Genomic DNA, 17,156 nt, shown 5'->3' with positions numbered 1-17,156 from the left:
ATTAGGCACTCATGGATCGCAACCAGGTGTTATAGAATATTGTAGAACGCCTACGGCGAGCTCAGGTTCTCATGAAAGATGGCTACGACAAGGGACACTGAGACGTCTTGTACGAGGTAGGGGACTATATTTGGTTACACCTACAACCATACCGCCAGTAGTCCCTTGCGGGACCACCACGCCATAAGCTCTCCCCCAAGTATTTGGGACCTTTCTCCATTATTCGACGCGTGGGGCCAGTAGCCTATCAACTACAACTGCCAGCCACAGCCAAGCTACATGATGTGTTTCATGTCTCCCTCCTAAAACCATATACGGGGTCATCGCCTACATCCGCTCCGTTCCTTCCTCAAGTGGACGACGGACAAGTCATTCTTACACCAGCTGCGATGTTACTTGCCCGTTTGATCAATAACCAGTGGGAGATTCTAATCCACTTGACAACTATAGAACCTGAAATAGCTACATGGGAGCGATTGGACATCTTCAAATAGGTCTACCCATCTTACGAGCTTGAGGACAAACTTTTTCTCCAAGGGGAGGTAGATTTTGTGGACTCAATAGCTAACCGAGTCATACAACAGAAGTGCACTGAGTTACAGAGTTAATAGTTTTCTTTCCACATTATTTTAAATTCGTTTTTTATTCATTATTTAAGTTAAATTGCCATAGAGGCAGAATTTTAATATTTAACCCTAAAACTAGGGGGGACGTCAAGCCTACTTAGGGGGCAAAGGAATGAGAAAAGGGAAACATTGAATTAGGTAAACAGGGTTTGGAGTTCTCCTTGATGAGCTCTAGGGTTTGGAGGTCTCCTTGATGAGCTCTAGGTCCAGGTTCCCTTAGAATCTGAATAACCGAGTCATACAACGGAAGTGCACTAAGTTACAGAGTTAATAGTTTTCTTTCCACATTGTTTTAAATTCGTTTTTTATTCATTATTTAAGTTAAATTGCCATAGAGGCAGAATTTTAATATTTAACCCTAAAACTAGGGGGGACGTCAAGCCTACTTAGGGGGCAAAGGAATGAGAAAAGGGAAACATTGAATTAGGTAAACAAGGTTTGGAGTTCTCCTTGATAAGCTCTAGGTCCAGGTTCCCTTAGAATCTGAATATCTTTCTCTCATCTTTGATTATTGTTTTCCATTGATCTATACCGAGGCAAAGAGGGGAATTGTTGGCCCTTTTTTGAGTTCAAAGAGAGGCTTCAGCCTCCTTTTCATCATCAGCAACAAGAGAGGGATTCTACCCTCCTTTCCGAGCAAGAAGTGAGGATTCTACATCCTCTTATCACGAGCAGCACTGGTGCACGGAATTGAAGCATCAAAACCAGCAAGAAGAAGGTAAGGATCCTCTAATACGTGATCCAAAAGTTATACAAGATAGGAGCTTTCCAGCCTTATCACGAGCAGCAACCAAGAGGGTTCCAAACCAACTTTTTCGTGATCAAAGGAGGAGTCTTTCTTCTCCTATCCGAGCAGCAGTAGTAAGGGCTCTTTGTCGTTACCCTAAAGTAGCATAATAGCCTCATAAAGAGAGTTCATTTCCTTCAATCTGAGATCAACACAAAGAAAGAATTTTTCTTCTTCCTTAACGAGGTCAGCAACTCACTTACAGTGCTGGATTCTGAAATCCCACGCCGAGTTACTCGATCCATGACTAGGGACTATAACACTTGGGGTCAATTTTCAGATTTGGTATCGGGTTTGTCACGTGTTGACGTGGTTCATATCAAGTCCATAACCACTTTCTTCCTCCTGTCTTCTCCCCAACATGCCCATCTTCCTTTTTCTCCTTGAGTTAATCCATGGAGTCCTAAAAATCAACAGCCACTTAAAATATAGATTAAGTACTTAGTTTTAAATTTGAAATCCATATTTACTAGTTATTTATATTATTATTGTTAGAGAGGTATTTTAATTGTTACTAAATTAGAGATTAAACTAACATATACCTAGAGGTAATTGTGTAATAAAATCATATTTACTATACCTACTTATAATATATGATTGATTGCTTGTATTATTATCTTTTTTTGTTTTTAACTTGTCTTAGTAGCACACCTTCACACTACAAATTTCAACTTGGTCTAGTTGTTATTTTTAGGATTTTTAATAAACAAAAAAGTTTTTTTAATGATTTCTAATTTTGAAATTGCTTCTATTTAAAATACTAAATAATAAATAATAATATGTAATTTTCAGAAATTTTTAATAAAAGTTAATGTGCAAGTTATTTTCAATTAAATAAAATTATTTTAAAAAATTAAATATATAAATCAAAATTTCTTAAGTATTTCCCTTAGATTTCTTGTATTTTCAAGTTTTTATGACGTTTCCGTTTTTTATGTTATTTTTATAGATATTATTACATTATATTGTCCTTCGTTGGAAACCTTGGATATAAGACCACACTACAATTGATGCAATAAGCCACGTGTCAGCCGTTATAGCATTAGAGTAGATAAGGCCCGCAAACGTTATTCCCTAGCTTTTACGCATCACGTGCAATACACGTGCCATGTGGAGTCTGAAAATTATCTCAAAATCATTGTGGCAGGGAGCCGGCGTTGTGCTGTTTAGCGAATTGGGTAGTCCAAAAGCATCACTCGTTAGACAGCCGACTTCTAGGAGGGGCGAAGTCGTTCCATTCTTCGAATCGCTCTGTTTCGCGTCCTCCCTGTTCTTGTCCTCCGCTCTCCGGCTCTTTCTCAATGAAGCAGACTCCACGCCTGCGGCGGTTGTTGATAGATGGACGGAGGGGAGGAGACTAAGAAGGTTTGTTTCTTTAATCACAAAGCACAATCTTGCCTCTTTCATTTGCTGAGTGCTTCTCGCATGTTGTGACGATTAATTCAGTCTCAATTTTTTAGGGTTCCGTTGCTCTCTAAATAATTCACATTCTCTATCATCCGCGTTTCCATGGGAATTATTTTGACTTTTTCTGTCTCGCTACTTCATCTAAGAATTTTGTTCTCTTTCCTTTTGGGTCTGGAATAAAATTCGCCCTTTTTCAAAAATAAAAATAAAATAAAATAAAATAAAAGAATGTTAAATGAATGCTACTCGTATGAGGATTTTGCTTTTCTCACATAGTTTAGAGTATAATCTCCTCTGTGTTGATTGGAAAGAGATCACACTATATCTTCTCATCATTAGTAGATATCGTACGTAATGAATATATACTTACATTTTTAGACTATTTTGCTGCTTCATATGTGATTAAGACAGAAACTTAAATCTAACTTGGCCGTTGGAATTTTTATTTTTAAAAGGATTACTACAAAGTGCTGGAGGTAGATTATGATGCAACAGAGGAGACTATCAGATCAAGCTATCGAAGACTTGCATTGGTTAGTGTATAACTTTTTGGGTTCTCTGTTCACTTTAAGCAGCTATCCATCCATAAAAAGAAGTTGAAGAAACATATTAACAACCATTATGTTTTATTTGTAGAAGTGGCATCCTGATAAACATAAGGGCGACAACAATGTTACTACAAAATTCCAAGAAATCAATGAAGCATATAAAGGTAATTCATTGAAATTATGGATAAAAAACTTGTTTACATGAGTTTTGAAGATTTCTATGTTCACTTTATCAGTCTTTTTCTTTTAGTAACATGCCTATCATAGATGTTGGCCTAGGCGGCTTCTCTCTCTCTCTCTCTCTCTCAATCGGGGGGGGGGGGTTGGAGGAGGAGGATTGAGGATAAGAAGTAAAAATTTGAGTGCTAAATATGCAAAGTGATTTAAAATACTTGAGTCAAATGCACACACCACAAAAGAGATCAAGTTTTTTTTTTTTTTTTAATGTTCCTCTAGTGGTAATCACTGCCTGAGAACCCTTACTTGGAACAGTTTTACTAATATGCTCCATTAGCTTAAATTATATGTAAAAAGATTCTAGCTCTCTTTAAGCCAAGTGTAATACCCCATTACACAATTCAAATATCTCCCAAGAGATCTTCTTACAACTAGATTCAGGCTCTAGAGGGCACTCTCCTTGTAGATTTAAGGTTCTAGAAATCCTTGTAGATTTAAGGTTCTATAAGCCCTTCTAGATTTAAGGTTCTAGAAAACCTTTTTAAAAAATGTGAGAATATAAAAGGAAAATGAAAAGCTTATACTTTATTTTAACAGAAAAAACCTTCTCCTAGAGGATCCAAGCTTCCAATCCTTAAATCATGTGAATGAAGTATGTGGAGTTTTGATTCAACCAAGAGATTTGAGAGAAATTGATGTATTTGGACAAATTGGGCCTTTTTTTTTATAAAGAAAGGGTAAGATTAGAATTTCAAGTGGTATGCTTATAAATGCTTAATTATTACTATCCGACGAGCTTGGAAGCCTATTCATTAGATTTCTAGCCAAAATAACCATTTTTTTACTGTTTTCAAAAAATTGCAAAAAGTGTTGATCAATCAATGAAAATGTATGATCGATCAACTATGTATAGCGGTTATATTTTTTGAGTTTCCTATGCCCAATGATCGATCAATGCATCAATCAATAAGTTTTCAATCTTTTACAAATCAATCATTGCCTCATAGATTGATGGATCATGCTTTGTAGAACTGGCCAGGTAGTGTTCTGTATGATTGATCATACCAGTCGAAGATGTTTGATCATACATTATAAGTCCTACTCTATATGTTGGATTATGTCATGCTTTATAAAGCCCGCTAGGTTGCATTTTGGATGATCGATCAAGCCTTTGTAGGATGATCAATCATGCCTTCTGTATATGTACAAAATTATTTCTAAGCGTAATTTAGGTCTTTCTGAGGGAATTAAAGTTTTAAAAACATTTGTATGCATCGTTAATACATTGTTTTAGAAGAATTCCATGGTCTAAAGTTCCTATGCTCACATAGTCCTTAGGATTGAAATATTGGTTGACTATCCTCTTACAAAGCTAGATTTTTTAGGGTTTTTTGTGTCTCAACTCTAGTTCTTCAAATCTTCAAGTTTCTTCTTGGGTGCTTTTTTAAGATAACTTTACATTTTGTTTTACCACCAATTCTTCCTCATAAACCTTGATTTTGTGTCTCTCAAGGAAATGCATATGAAATTCTTGAATTACAAACATCAGCTCAAATAGGTTAAGAAATAATGATAAAACCTAACTTGTAGAGATTGAAATTAGTCCTATAAATTTTTCCATGCATAGTTTAAATTACTCCCCTTGAATATGTGCATTCAATTTTATGCATAGTTTTTAGTGCTTCTCTTTAAGCAATTTTCTAATTTCAAGATTTTCTCCCCCTTTTATTGATGAATAAATAAGTTAAACACAAAGATCAGCAAATAAAATGGATTGCATTTTGATTAATTCAAAATGAGTATAATGAGTACAATGAGCAAAATAGACACCAACTGTAATTACAAAAAAAATACAATGAGTTCGGCCATCCTTGGTCAAAATAGGACTAGGTGGAGTCCAAGACACTACACCATGGGTGGAGGTGGAGGTGGAGGTGGAGGTGATGGAGAGGGGTAATCAACAATGGAGTAAAGGAGGTCTTTAATCTCCTTGAGTTCGATTTGGGCTGCTTTGATATTGACTAAGGCTTTCTTGACGTTAGCCACATCATCCTCAAGTGGCATCAATCAGTCTGAACTAGAGGACTCTTCACTTCTCTTCCTCTTTACAAATGCATATTGTTCAGCTTGGTAGATCAGTTGAGTACTCTTCGTCTTGGGAGTCTTTGCCCTTAGTGTGCTTGGAAATCCATCTCCCTCTAACCTTTTCAAAGTCGAAATTGCTCACCTTGAATTCTCTAACGGTCAATTTCTTGGCAAATATAATGGCTTCCTCTCGCTTTAGGGCTACACCATGATGCTCTAAATTGAGAGTGATGGTCTATCTAAAAGGAAGACCATCAGTTCTTACATTGTTTGCCACGGTGACCATCCAGTGTAGTATGAAGTAGGTGAAGACAATTTCCACTTTTTAGGTCAATCCCCTTGGCAAAAAGATGTCTGAGGTGGTCAACCTTGAGAGTGTTCCTTCCCAGGTATTAAGGATATGGGTAACTATTTTCATGAAGAGTCTCAACTCCATACTCAAGTTCTTAATCCTAATTTCATAAGGACTCCCTATAGTCTGCCCAAAAACTAGGTTGATGGCATCAGTGAGTGACTGAGGGCAATCATCTCCTAGGTCTGTAAGCCAACTTTCCTTTACATAAAGTTTTAGGCCATCTTTTAGAGTACCCAAAAGCTCATTGAGTTCATTAACTATTTTCATGAAGAGTCTTAACTCCATACTCAAGTTCTTAATCCTAATTTCATAAGGATTCCCCATAGTCTGCCCAAAAACTAGGTCGATGGCATCGGTGAGTAACTGAGGGCAATCATCTCATAGGTCTGTAGGCCAACTTTCATTTACATAAAGTTTTAGGCTATCTTTCTGAGTACCCAAAAGCTCATTGAGTTCATTGACCGTGAGAGAGATGAACACTATTTGCATATACAAGGTGAACTTGAGCTCTCTATTACTGAACTCTTCCAGTTCAAGGTTTGTGCAAAATACCTCGAAAAGATTTGGGTAAATACTTTCCCCTCCAAGATGATTGCCTATGGAGCAAATTCCTCATCAAAGGTAGGAATCTCCCTTCTACATAGCTCCAAATCAGGTTTGGTGGATTCAACCGTACTTCTATCCAAGAACATTTTTACATGCCTACTCATTTGGGTCATTGTGAAAAAATGACACTCATTGTAGCTAAATATTCCACTTTAATTACATTGGTCTGAACCAGCTTTCGTATGAGATGATGTCTTATTTCAATATACTTTGATTGAGAGTGGTGAACCGGATTCTTACTTCGACTAATAACACTTTATGTTGTCACAATAGATAGGCATTCCAACTTGCTCAAGATCATAATCTTATAGTTATTGTTTTGTGCACAACAACATTTAGACGCTATGTATTTAGCTTCAGTGGTAGCAATGGAATGTTGTTTGCTAGGGAACCAAGTCACAAGTATATTTTCAAGTAATTAGTAGCTACCACTAGGTATATTTTCTAGATTGTATCTTTTAAGCAACCCTTTTGTGTATTTGGATTGATTTATAAAAGTTCAATTTTTAGTTTACATTACTTGAAATCCAAGAAAAAATATGGGTTCGCCCATAAAACTCATTTCAAATTCATTTTTATTACTTCAGTAAATTCTTCGCATATTGAGGTGTTGGTTGAGCCAAAATGATATCATCAACATAAATTTGGATTATGATCAAGTTTTCATCATGTCTCTAGTAAATAATGTTTTATTTACACTACCTATCTTATGACCCTTTATCCTTAGAATTCACTAAGTCTCTCATACCAAGCTCTAGGAGCTTGCTTCAAACCATATAATGTTTTATGCAATTTGTATATGTGGTTTTGTTTTCTAGTATCCTCAAATCCTTCGGGCATACTACATAAACTTCCTCTTGTAGGTACCCACTAAAAAATGCAATTTTAACATCCATTTGGTATAATTTGAAGTTTTTGTGATAAACATAGGCTAATAATATTCTAATTACTTTTGGCGTTGCTACAGGTGCATAAGTTTCTTCAAAATCAATTCCTTCTTCTTGGTTGTATCCGTTGGCAACTAGCCTAGTATTGTTTCTTATAATTCTATTTGCTTCATCGGCTTTGTTCCTAAAGACCCATTTTTTCGCCAATTATTTTTTGATTTTGGGGTCTAGGTAAAGTCCAAACTTGATTTCTTTTGAATTTGTTTAGCTCTTCTTGCATTGTCGTTATCCAAAAATCGTCTTTTTTAGTTTTAGCACAAAATTTGGTCTCTAATTGAGAGACAAAGACACTATTTGCCATATATTCATGAGTTGATCTTCTTGTTTCAATTTTAGCCATTTGGTTACCAATTATTTATTCTAAAGGATGATTACCCATGAACTTAAAGTTCTTCAACTTTTTAGGAGGTTCCTCTTGGTTATCTTTGTCTTGTGGGTTGTTATCGAGATTTTGGTATTGAGATTGGGAACTCTGATGATTCAAGAAGAGTTTCCTCTTCATTATGAAAAATTGGAGTTGGTGTTGCATTTGGTAAATCTGACTCATTAAATTCAACATGTATGGACTCCTCAATCCTCATAGATGTTTTGTTATAAATTCTATCACCTTTGTTATGAGATGAATAATGATGAAGAGCAGATATAAAAGAATCTTACATGACTCTCACAGTAAGAAGTCTCACAAAGTTAGAATTAATATGGAGGAGTCTCACACGAGGTCTCATAGAAGAGTTTCAGTTAAACGTGTTTTAGTTATGTTAGTCTTCTATTTATGTTCAGTTGTTCAATTGTTCTAGGACTTATCTTTTAGTGTTTAACTTTGGGTATAACTGGGACAATAGTAGTTTAATTTTTATTGGATTCGACTTGTTTCCTCTATTATAAATAGAGACTTATGCACTCAAATTACAACAAGTTAGTAAAGTATTTCTCTTTTCCATAAATTCAACATGGTATCAGAGCGGGTTATGATAGTTGACTCGGTCAACCCACAAAGATAATGTGATCCTTTTCTAATCTATCATCTCTAGAGGTTTAGATCTTCGAGTCTAATTTCCAACGCAAAAATAATTTTGGCAATCGAAGTTTTCTATAAAGAGAAATCAATATTTGAACCAGCAAAGGTTAGACTGTAAGAGAGGTTCGAGTAGCAACAAAAAACTTTAACTTTCGAGCCGTTTTATGCCATCAAGAATGAGACTTTATATGAAGAATTATATATCGAAGGAAAAACCTGTAAATCTATTTTTTTATCTATTCAACCAATTCTCAATCTGAGTTTTCTAGAGGAAGATATCGATCTCAGAAGAGTCAATGGTCATGTTGGCCAAAGAAGAAAGAGTACTTAGTTCGGCCAGATGACAGAGTCTGAAATCTATCAGATTTTTTTTCTCAAAAGAAGTATATTTTATAAAGAAATGTTATACTTGGATGAAAGGTATCGAAGTCTAGTTCAAAAGGAGAAAATTTCATGCCAATCTAATCTATATATATATGAAGATATTCGCATTAGAGTCGGCAAGGGTAAACTACAGAATGAAGAAAATCAAGATGTCATAAAAGATTCAAGAACGAATCTTTTTATGTCAAATTAGGTATCAAAGTAAAGCTCTTTGAGTCTTATTTTTTGAGCAACAAACCTTTTGTGATTCTGAGCTATATTTTTTAAGATATTGATATCAGAAGTACCAAAGGACAATTTTGCCAAAAATCTTTTTTTTTTCCAATGTTCTCTCTTAATATCCCTGCATGTATAACGTGAATTGAGTTTCATTTTCTCCTAAAAATCCGAATTTTTTTGAAAAATTTCTCTTCTAATTAGAGATTTTTTTGTTAGAATTAATCACTTCATGATATGCTCGTTCAAGGTATGCAAAAATTTCATGCTTCGATGTTGTTTTCAAGTTTTGCATTTTTGTTACTTGGCTGTGTATCTTCCGCATAGTTAACTCCAAAACATTGTGGTCACCCAAAAAAAGTTATTCTTGGTCAAATTTATTAAGTTATACCATTGTAGTCTTCCCCTAGTTTTAAAAAAAAAGGTCACTTGGGAAGTTTGAGTGTTGCATAGTTGCCTCCTTTCGGTTAAAGTTGTTTTCCTTTAGTATTTCTTCAGTTTATCTTCTTGTGTTTTCATCACTTCAGAGCAATGCCTAGACCCACTACCTAAAAAGTAAAGGAGTGTGCTCAACATCCCACTTGAGTCGTCTTTTATTCTTCACCCAAGAGGTGATTTGTGTTTGAGCTACCCTTAAAAAGTGAGTAGTCTCTTTATTAAGCCCCAAAGTTGGGCCAATTTTTCGCCTTTAAAATTGAGCGGAGTGTGTTTTAGACTATGACATTTTGATTGGTGTATGGAGCTTTGTCGTATGGCTAGAATTGATTTTCTTTTCCATCATTGTATTTTGTCCAAGTTGGGTTTATACGTTCTTTTTATCCCCAGCTTGAGGGGAGAGAAGTAGAAGAAGTATAAGAAAGAGGTGTTTTTTTCACATGTTGTGGTAATTTTATGTGACCAAAATATTCAAGAAAGGGGGAGTGCAAAAGATCATATTCATTGTAATTTGAAGTTATAAACTCCAGTTTGAGGGAGAAGTGTTGAAGAGTAGATATGAAAGAGTCTTACATGACTCTCACAAAGCCAAAATTAATATGGTGGAATCTCACAGAATAATCTCAGTTAAAGGTATTTTAGTTATGTTAGTCTTCTATTTATGTTTACTTGTTCAATTGTTCTAGGACTTATTTTTTAGTGTTTAACTTTACGTGTAACTGGGACAAAGGTAGTTTAATTGTAATTGGATGCTACTTGTTTCCTCTATTATCAATAGAGGCTATTGATAGGGCTGATATAAGAATTTTCCTGGAAAAGAGAAATACTTCATTAACTTGTTTAATTGTAATTGGATGCTACTTGTTTCCTCTATTATCAATAGAGGCGATTGATAATAGAGGAAACAAGTAGCATCCAATTACAATTAAACAAGTTAATGAAGTATTTCTCTTTTCCAGGAAAATTCTTATATCAGCCCTTGAGTCAAACTTCCCTAATCTTTTCTGTGGTTCTTTGACTATGAATACCTTGCATCCAAAGGTTCTAAATTACGATATGTTGGGAAGGATACCTATATATAACTCATAAGGAGTTTTGTTGAGAAGGGGTCTAATGCTTATTCAGTTTATAATGTAGCAAGTTGTATTTACCGCCTCTACCCAAAATTTCTGAGGCAAATCGTATAGATGGAGCATAGTCCTCGACATTTCAATTAAAGTTCTATTTTTCCTCTCAACAACACCATTTTGTTGAGGATTTTTAGGAGTTAAGAAGGTATGGTCTTAATTGTGTTGAGTGTAATATTCCTCAAAATGTGAGTTTTCAAATTTTCCTCTACGGTCACTCCTAATTTTGATAATGCTACAACTTTGTTCTTTTTGCATTTTCTCATATAGTCAAAGAAAGAAATGCATCATCCTTGTTAATTAGAAAGTCTAATCCATGTGAACCTAGAGTATTCATCTACAACCATTGAGGTGTGGCGTTTACCGTTTAGGCATAAGGTACAAGTAGGTCCAACTAAATCCATATGGTTTAGCTGAAGTAGTCTTGTAGTCGAGACTACATTTGTGGATTTAAATGAGGTTTTTATGTTGCTTTCCATGTTGACAAGTATCACAAGGCTTTTTTCTCATGAATTGCTGGTTTGGTAGTCCCCTTACTAAATTTTTCTTTGTTAGTTTGTTTAATGAGTTCATTCCTACATGTCCTAGTCGCTTGTACCATAAACAAGATTCATCTATGCTAGCACCCAAACATATAGCACTAGTAGAGGTTAATCAACAATATTGATAATATATAAAATTTTGTTCCTATGATCCTCTTGCAAAATTTTATCATTCTCATTTTTTAGAATGCATTTGTCGTTTTTAAATGCAACTATGTTCCCTTTGTCCCAAAATTGACTTATACTTAACAATCATGCATTGGCCCTTCAATATAATATACAACGGATATAAATAAGTTACTTTGCCGATTCTTTTTATGGTACCTTTGATATTATCTCAAAAAGTGACTTGACCACCGTCCCTTTGGTGTAAGTTCCACAAATTTCTTTTTATCAATGGTCCATGTGCCTTCGCCCCCGTTATCAAATCCTGGCACGAAGACATACCTACAAGTAAGAAAAGAGATCATCTGTTCGAGGTCCCAATTAATTTTGGGTCCCTTTGGGACACCATTAGCTCCTATAATTTCTTTGCGCTTCCAAATTTGTTTGTCCTTGGATTTTTGGGTTACCTAAATGTTTTCATTCGATTTAGGTACCCACTTTTGTCTAATGCCATAATCATTTTTTATTTTGCGAATATGAGCATAGTGGCCTAATTAGTTGCAATAATAATACCTAGTATGAGGTAGAGGAGAAATTTTTGCTCATGTTTGTTTTTACTTCTCCTATTAGGTACATTTTTGTGAATGAATGAGGCTTTGAGGTTTTGCTCTACTTCAATGTCTTTCTTTTCATTCTAATCTATCACAAGACAATTTATCAATCACATCTTGTTGTCTTAAAATTTGTCGTATGGCTTTCATTTACTTCTTTTAAAGCAGCCAATTCACTCTTGAGTTTGGCTATTTCATGCTTGTGGGCATGAAAATTTTCTAATCTTTCACAAGACAATTTATCAATCATATCTTGTTGTCTTAAAGTATTTTCCATATGGCTTTTATTTGCTTCTTTTAAAATATTCACTGTTGAGTTTGGGTAGCTCAAGCTTTTTGGCATTATGTTTTTTATTTTTATTTGTTTAAGCTACGTAGATTTCTCAAGTAATTGTTCGAGCTTATTTTCATAAATTCGAATCACTTACCTCTTCCGAAGTGGTGTCATCCTCTTCAATGGCCATGAGTCCCACATCACTTTTTTCTTATTCAGAGTGGTTGGATTCTTCTACTGCATCCCTGAGATTAGTACTTTCTTCTTATTGCTTTTTGGGTCCTTGCTTATGTATGGGGAATGTTTTTTAAGATTTGGGCACTTGTTCCTTCTATGCCCCGTCTTACTACACTCACAGCAAACATCAGTGGTTTTAAAAGATTTATCTTTATTGTCTTTGTATTGGCCTTTTCTAAATTTTTTCTTCCTATACATTCTTTGTAGATGTTTAGTAATGAAGTTCATTTAACCAAAGCTGTCCTCACCATGATTTTGCCTTGAGAGCAAAATTTTTATCATAATTTGTTTTTCTTCCTTTTCTTCCGGTTCCATCTCATATGCTAAGAGAATACCTAACAACTCCTTCGAGCTCATGAACCTAAAGTTAGCCTTATCAAGAATTGCGGTTTGCCTCATGTCCTATGATTTTGAAAGTACCGTGAGAAGCTTGTCATTGTGTCTATAAAAAGAAATTTCTTCCTCAAGGATGTTTGACTCGTTGATGATATGAGTAAACCTAAAGTTTATGTCAGTTAAGATTTACCTATTTTCATTTGAATTCATTGTATTGGGCTACCAAGAGGTGGATTCTAAAGTCCTTGACCCTTGTAGTCCTTTTATGGGTCAGTTCCAGCTTGTCCCAAATTTCATTTGGTGTCTTGTTAGTTGAAAGTATTTGGTGTTGAGGCCAATAGGAAAAGTTTGATGGCCTTGGAGTTTGTTCTGAGTTTCTCCTTATCCCTAATGAGTTTTCCATCTTCTTTGGAGACTAAATTCCCATAAACCATCTTTAGTGGTTCAAATGGTCCATTCTTTGTAAAATGCCAAATGTCCTAATCTATGGATTGAAGGAAGAATTTCATTCTTACCTTCCAATGCGCATAATTTAATCTATTAAATATTGAAGGACAATTGGCAGATTGTCCTTTGGGAAGGAACATTTTGTCTTGAGATGCCATGAAATTGCTAGAATGAAATTAGGTAGAGTTTGGATTTCGAAGGTTAGGCCTGCTTTGGGACCAATTATTGGCCCAAGTGGTTTCTCAAGAGGGGGGGTGAGTTGATGATAACAAATAACAATCCGAGTACTAAATGGGCAAACTAATTTAAAATACTTGAGTTAAATGCACACACCACAATGGAGATAATTTTTTATTGTTTTTGATGTTTCCATAGTGTTGATCACGGCCAAGAACCTTTACTTGGCAAAATTTCGCTAATATGTTCTATTAGATGAAATTACATGTAAAGAGATTCTGACTCTCTTTAAGTCAAATGTAATACCCTATTACACAATTCAAATATTTACTAAGAGATCTTTTAACAAGAATCCGACTCTAACGAACACTCCTCTTCTAGATTTATGGTTCAAGAAAACCTCTTTCAAAAGAAAGATTACAAAAAGAAAATAAAGAACTTGCACCTTCTATCTCTTCCTTCTCCTAGAGAGATCCAAACTTTTAATCCTTAGAGCACTTAAATGAAGTATGAGTAGCTTTGATTCAACTAGGAATGCCAAAGATATTTGAGAGAAATTGAAGTATTTGGGCAGATTCATTTCTTTTAAAAAGGAGGGTAAAAGTAAAATTTCACATGTGAATATCTTTTGTGAAAGCTTTGGTATACCAATAAATGTTTAGTTGCTCTCCAATGAGTTTGGAAGCCTATTTATAAGATTCTTAGCCAAAATAGTTGTTTTTTGACCGTTTTAAAAAAGTTGCGAAAGTATCGACCTCTATCCACGAAAAGGTATGATCAATCAACCATATATAATGGCTATATTTTTTGAGTTTTCTAAACCCAAATGATTAACGAAGGATGGCATCAATCAACAAGTTTTAGACCTTAAAACTCGTTGATCGATCATACCTCATCAATTGATGGATCGTGCTTTATTGAACTGGCCAGACAATATTCTGTATGATCGATCATGCTAGTTCAGGTTGATTGATCAATACTAGTTCAGGCTGATCGTTCATGCTTTATAATTCCTACCTTGTAGTATTTTGTACGATCGATTATGCTTATGTAGGATGGTCAATCATACTTTATAAAGTTTGCCAGGTTACATTCCAGATGATGGATCAAACCTTTGCAGAATGATCGATCATGCCGACTGCCAACATGCAAAATTGATTTCTAAGCATAATTTAGGCCTTTCTAAGGGAACTAAAGTTTCAAAACATTTGTATGCATTGTTAAAACATGGTTTTAAAAGAATTGCATGTCTTAAAGCTCCAATGCTCACATATACCTTAAGAATGATATATTAGTTGGCTATCCTCTTACAAAGATAGAGTTTTTGAGATTTTTCTTTGTTGTTCTTCAAAATTTCGAGCTTCTTTGTAGGCTTCTTCAAGATGACTTGACATGTTGTTTTAGCACGAGGTCTTGTGATGATTTTGTCGATTCTTCTTCAAGATCTTGATTTTATCTCTCGAAGGAAATGCGTCTGAAATGTTTGAATTACAAACATCAACTCAAATAGGTTGAGTTTTTTTATCATCAAAATACGGGATGTGGGTCAACTTAGGTCAACATTTGATGCTCTTTGGAATTATTTAGTCACTTCTTGAGAGGGCTTACTTGAGGAGATATCAAGTAATCATCAATTTGGTAGTTGACTTTAACCCAAAACTAGATGAGGAAAGATTGCAGAAATAAAAAATGGGATTAGAAAACAAAATGAAAATGTCAAGAAAGTTAGCATTAAACCATTTTCAAACTGCCAGCCATAATGTGCCATTGATGTATTTACCTGTCTTTGGTTTTTTCAGTTTTGAGTGATCCAGCTAAACGTCTTGATTATGATGTAATGGGCAATTATGAGATAGACAAATACACATTGAGGGTAAGGAGCTCTGTGCTGCGAATCAAGTATTGTTTTAAATGTCTGATTGCCCTCTTGTCTTTGCATTATACAACTTCAATGTTCAAAATTTTATAGTTTGTATTTTACTTGATGTTCTTTACATGTTGAATACAGGAGTACCTTTCTCGTTTCAAAGGAATGATACTAACTTGCAATGGTCTTGGAATGAATCATGTTTCAGTTTGGTAATTTGCCTTAATCTTATTATTTTTATCATATCTATTTCTGTAGGTCGTAGTACCTCATGTTGGTTGAGCACTAAAATATTTGATCTGGAAATTCAATGGAACTCGTGTGATTTATGGGTTGTGTGTGGTGTTCCATGTATTAGTTGGGCTAAAAGGGATCTACACCAACTGGTTATTGAGAAAACAGTAAGCGTTCTTTTTGTTCATGGAGCCCTGAAGCATGCTCATTTAGGGCTCGAGGACCGATATCTCTAAGCATCAGTGTTTATTGGGCACCGTATCTGCATGCAGTGTCCACAAAGTTAATAATGAACCTTTTTTTTTTTTTTTTTTTTTGTGCAATATCTATGGTGCTCCCAGGATGTTTTGGTATACCATTCTATTGCACACCGCAACAGGAAACTTTACCACTGAAATTTATGTTTTATTTGTGCAGGGCACAACATCTGATGGGAAAAAATGATTTCATGGATCAGTAGGTGAAAATATGCCACTTATACCTTGCTTCCAGTTCAGGTTTTCTCAAAACCATCACGTTTAAGACTTATTTCTCACCTTTGAAGGAATGAATCATAGTGTATTATTGGTACGAGGGTGTTTGTAATCTATCGGCATTGATGTTGACATTGTTTTATTAGAGCAGGAAGCTTTCAATTCAATGGCCTTGTTTTGTGAATGACTGATTGTAACAATTTTGTCAAATAACGACGGCTGCACACAGCAATAGATAATTCTGTGGATATGGATTTATTTCACCTTCTCAACAATCAAGCCTTAACATTGGATTGTTTTGGAATTTGATTTACTACTTGAAATGAAACTTTTTGGTACGTTATTTGCAATTATTATTGCCAGGTATCTGTAAAGATATTGCATCAGAAGCTATAGGAAAAGACAGACCAAAAAGTAAATTTAAGTGTCTGCGTTCTAAGTCTTATCAGGGAAAATACTATAAATTCATGTGTACTTAACATTGGAAAAATAAACTATTTTTCTTACCATTGAAACAGGTTAACAATTTTTTAATACACTGACTAGGCAGCAAATTTTTTGAAAATAAACTAAACTACCGTCCTGGAAGAAATGTCATGACTGAATCCATCAATCAAATATTTCCTGGAGCTTTTCTCAATTGCTTAAATCCCTCAGCTATTTTTAATCACTTGTCTTTTGCCCTTCTGATATCTCGACGGAGAGTTAAAACTGACCTTACAGAAAGAGAAAGGACAGGAATAAGCCTGAAATTATACCAACCTATGTGTTCCAGTGCAGCTCAATGGATTTACTCGAATCAGAAGAATCGCGGGCTCAATTATTTGTCGGGTGTCGACGGGGCCAATGACCTGCAATAAAACGGTAGGTTGATGTGATTGACTTCCGTCAAATAATATCAATATTCTGAAATCGTTCTATTTCTAATCAGGAAGCTGACAGGATGTCTAATCAGCGGTATTTGGATACCAACTACGAACTCCTTTGCAGATGTCCATTCTGTACCTTCTTAGGTTGTATTTAAAAAAACGAAGGAAGCACACCAGGGATTCAGGGGTGAATATTATGTCAACTATCAACAGGTCCTTGTGACCCTCGAAATTTAATTGTCAAGAATTGCTTGCTAAGTAATGTG

General features: G+C 35.0%; 1 protein-coding gene across 2 annotated transcripts; it reads left to right on the top strand.

The window, feature by feature from the left end:
- Positions 1 to 2,591: 2,591 nt before the first annotated feature.
- On the top strand, positions 2,592 to 16,295 carry LOC137934653 (uncharacterized). Of its 2 annotated transcripts, XM_068779104.1 has the most exons (6): positions 2,592 to 2,778; positions 3,276 to 3,353; positions 3,457 to 3,532; positions 15,247 to 15,320; positions 15,456 to 15,526; positions 15,966 to 16,295. In XM_068779104.1, exons 1-6 carry the CDS (start codon positions 2,752 to 2,754, stop codon positions 16,006 to 16,008), a joined length of 369 nt encoding a protein of 122 aa, XP_068635205.1. In that variant the 5' UTR covers positions 2,592 to 2,751; the 3' UTR covers positions 16,009 to 16,295. The 2 variants fall into 2 exon arrangements, with proteins under 2 accessions (XP_068635205.1, XP_068635206.1); XM_068779105.1 differs by lacking the exons at positions 15,456 to 15,526; positions 15,966 to 16,295 and adding an exon at positions 15,573 to 15,800.
- The last annotated feature ends 861 nt before the right edge of the window (positions 16,296 to 17,156 follow it).

Source organism: Aristolochia californica, unplaced genomic scaffold (assembly GCF_029961685.1).
Source record: "Aristolochia californica isolate CCGP_79_NKW_82.1479 unplaced genomic scaffold, dmAriCali1.0.hap1 SCAF_6, whole genome shotgun sequence".
Lineage (NCBI taxonomy): Eukaryota > Viridiplantae > Streptophyta > Magnoliopsida > Piperales > Aristolochiaceae > Aristolochia > Aristolochia californica.
The sequence above is the reverse complement of the archived record's forward strand: the minus strand, read 5'-3'. Positions and strand labels throughout refer to the sequence as shown.

What these genes read in the sequence shown, in the direction of transcription:
- LOC137934653 (XM_068779104.1), top strand. Translation starts at nt 2,752, where the DNA reads ATGGACGGAGGGGAGGAGACTAAGAAG. An exon ending in AATCAATGAAGCATATAAAG is followed by an intron (nt 3,533 to 15,246) that starts GTAATTCATTGA and finishes TGGTTTTTTCAG; the next exon opens with TTTTGAGTGATCCAGCTAAA. An exon ending in TAGACAAATACACATTGAGG is followed by an intron (nt 15,321 to 15,455) that starts GTAAGGAGCTCT and finishes TGTTGAATACAG; the next exon opens with GAGTACCTTTCTCGTTTCAA.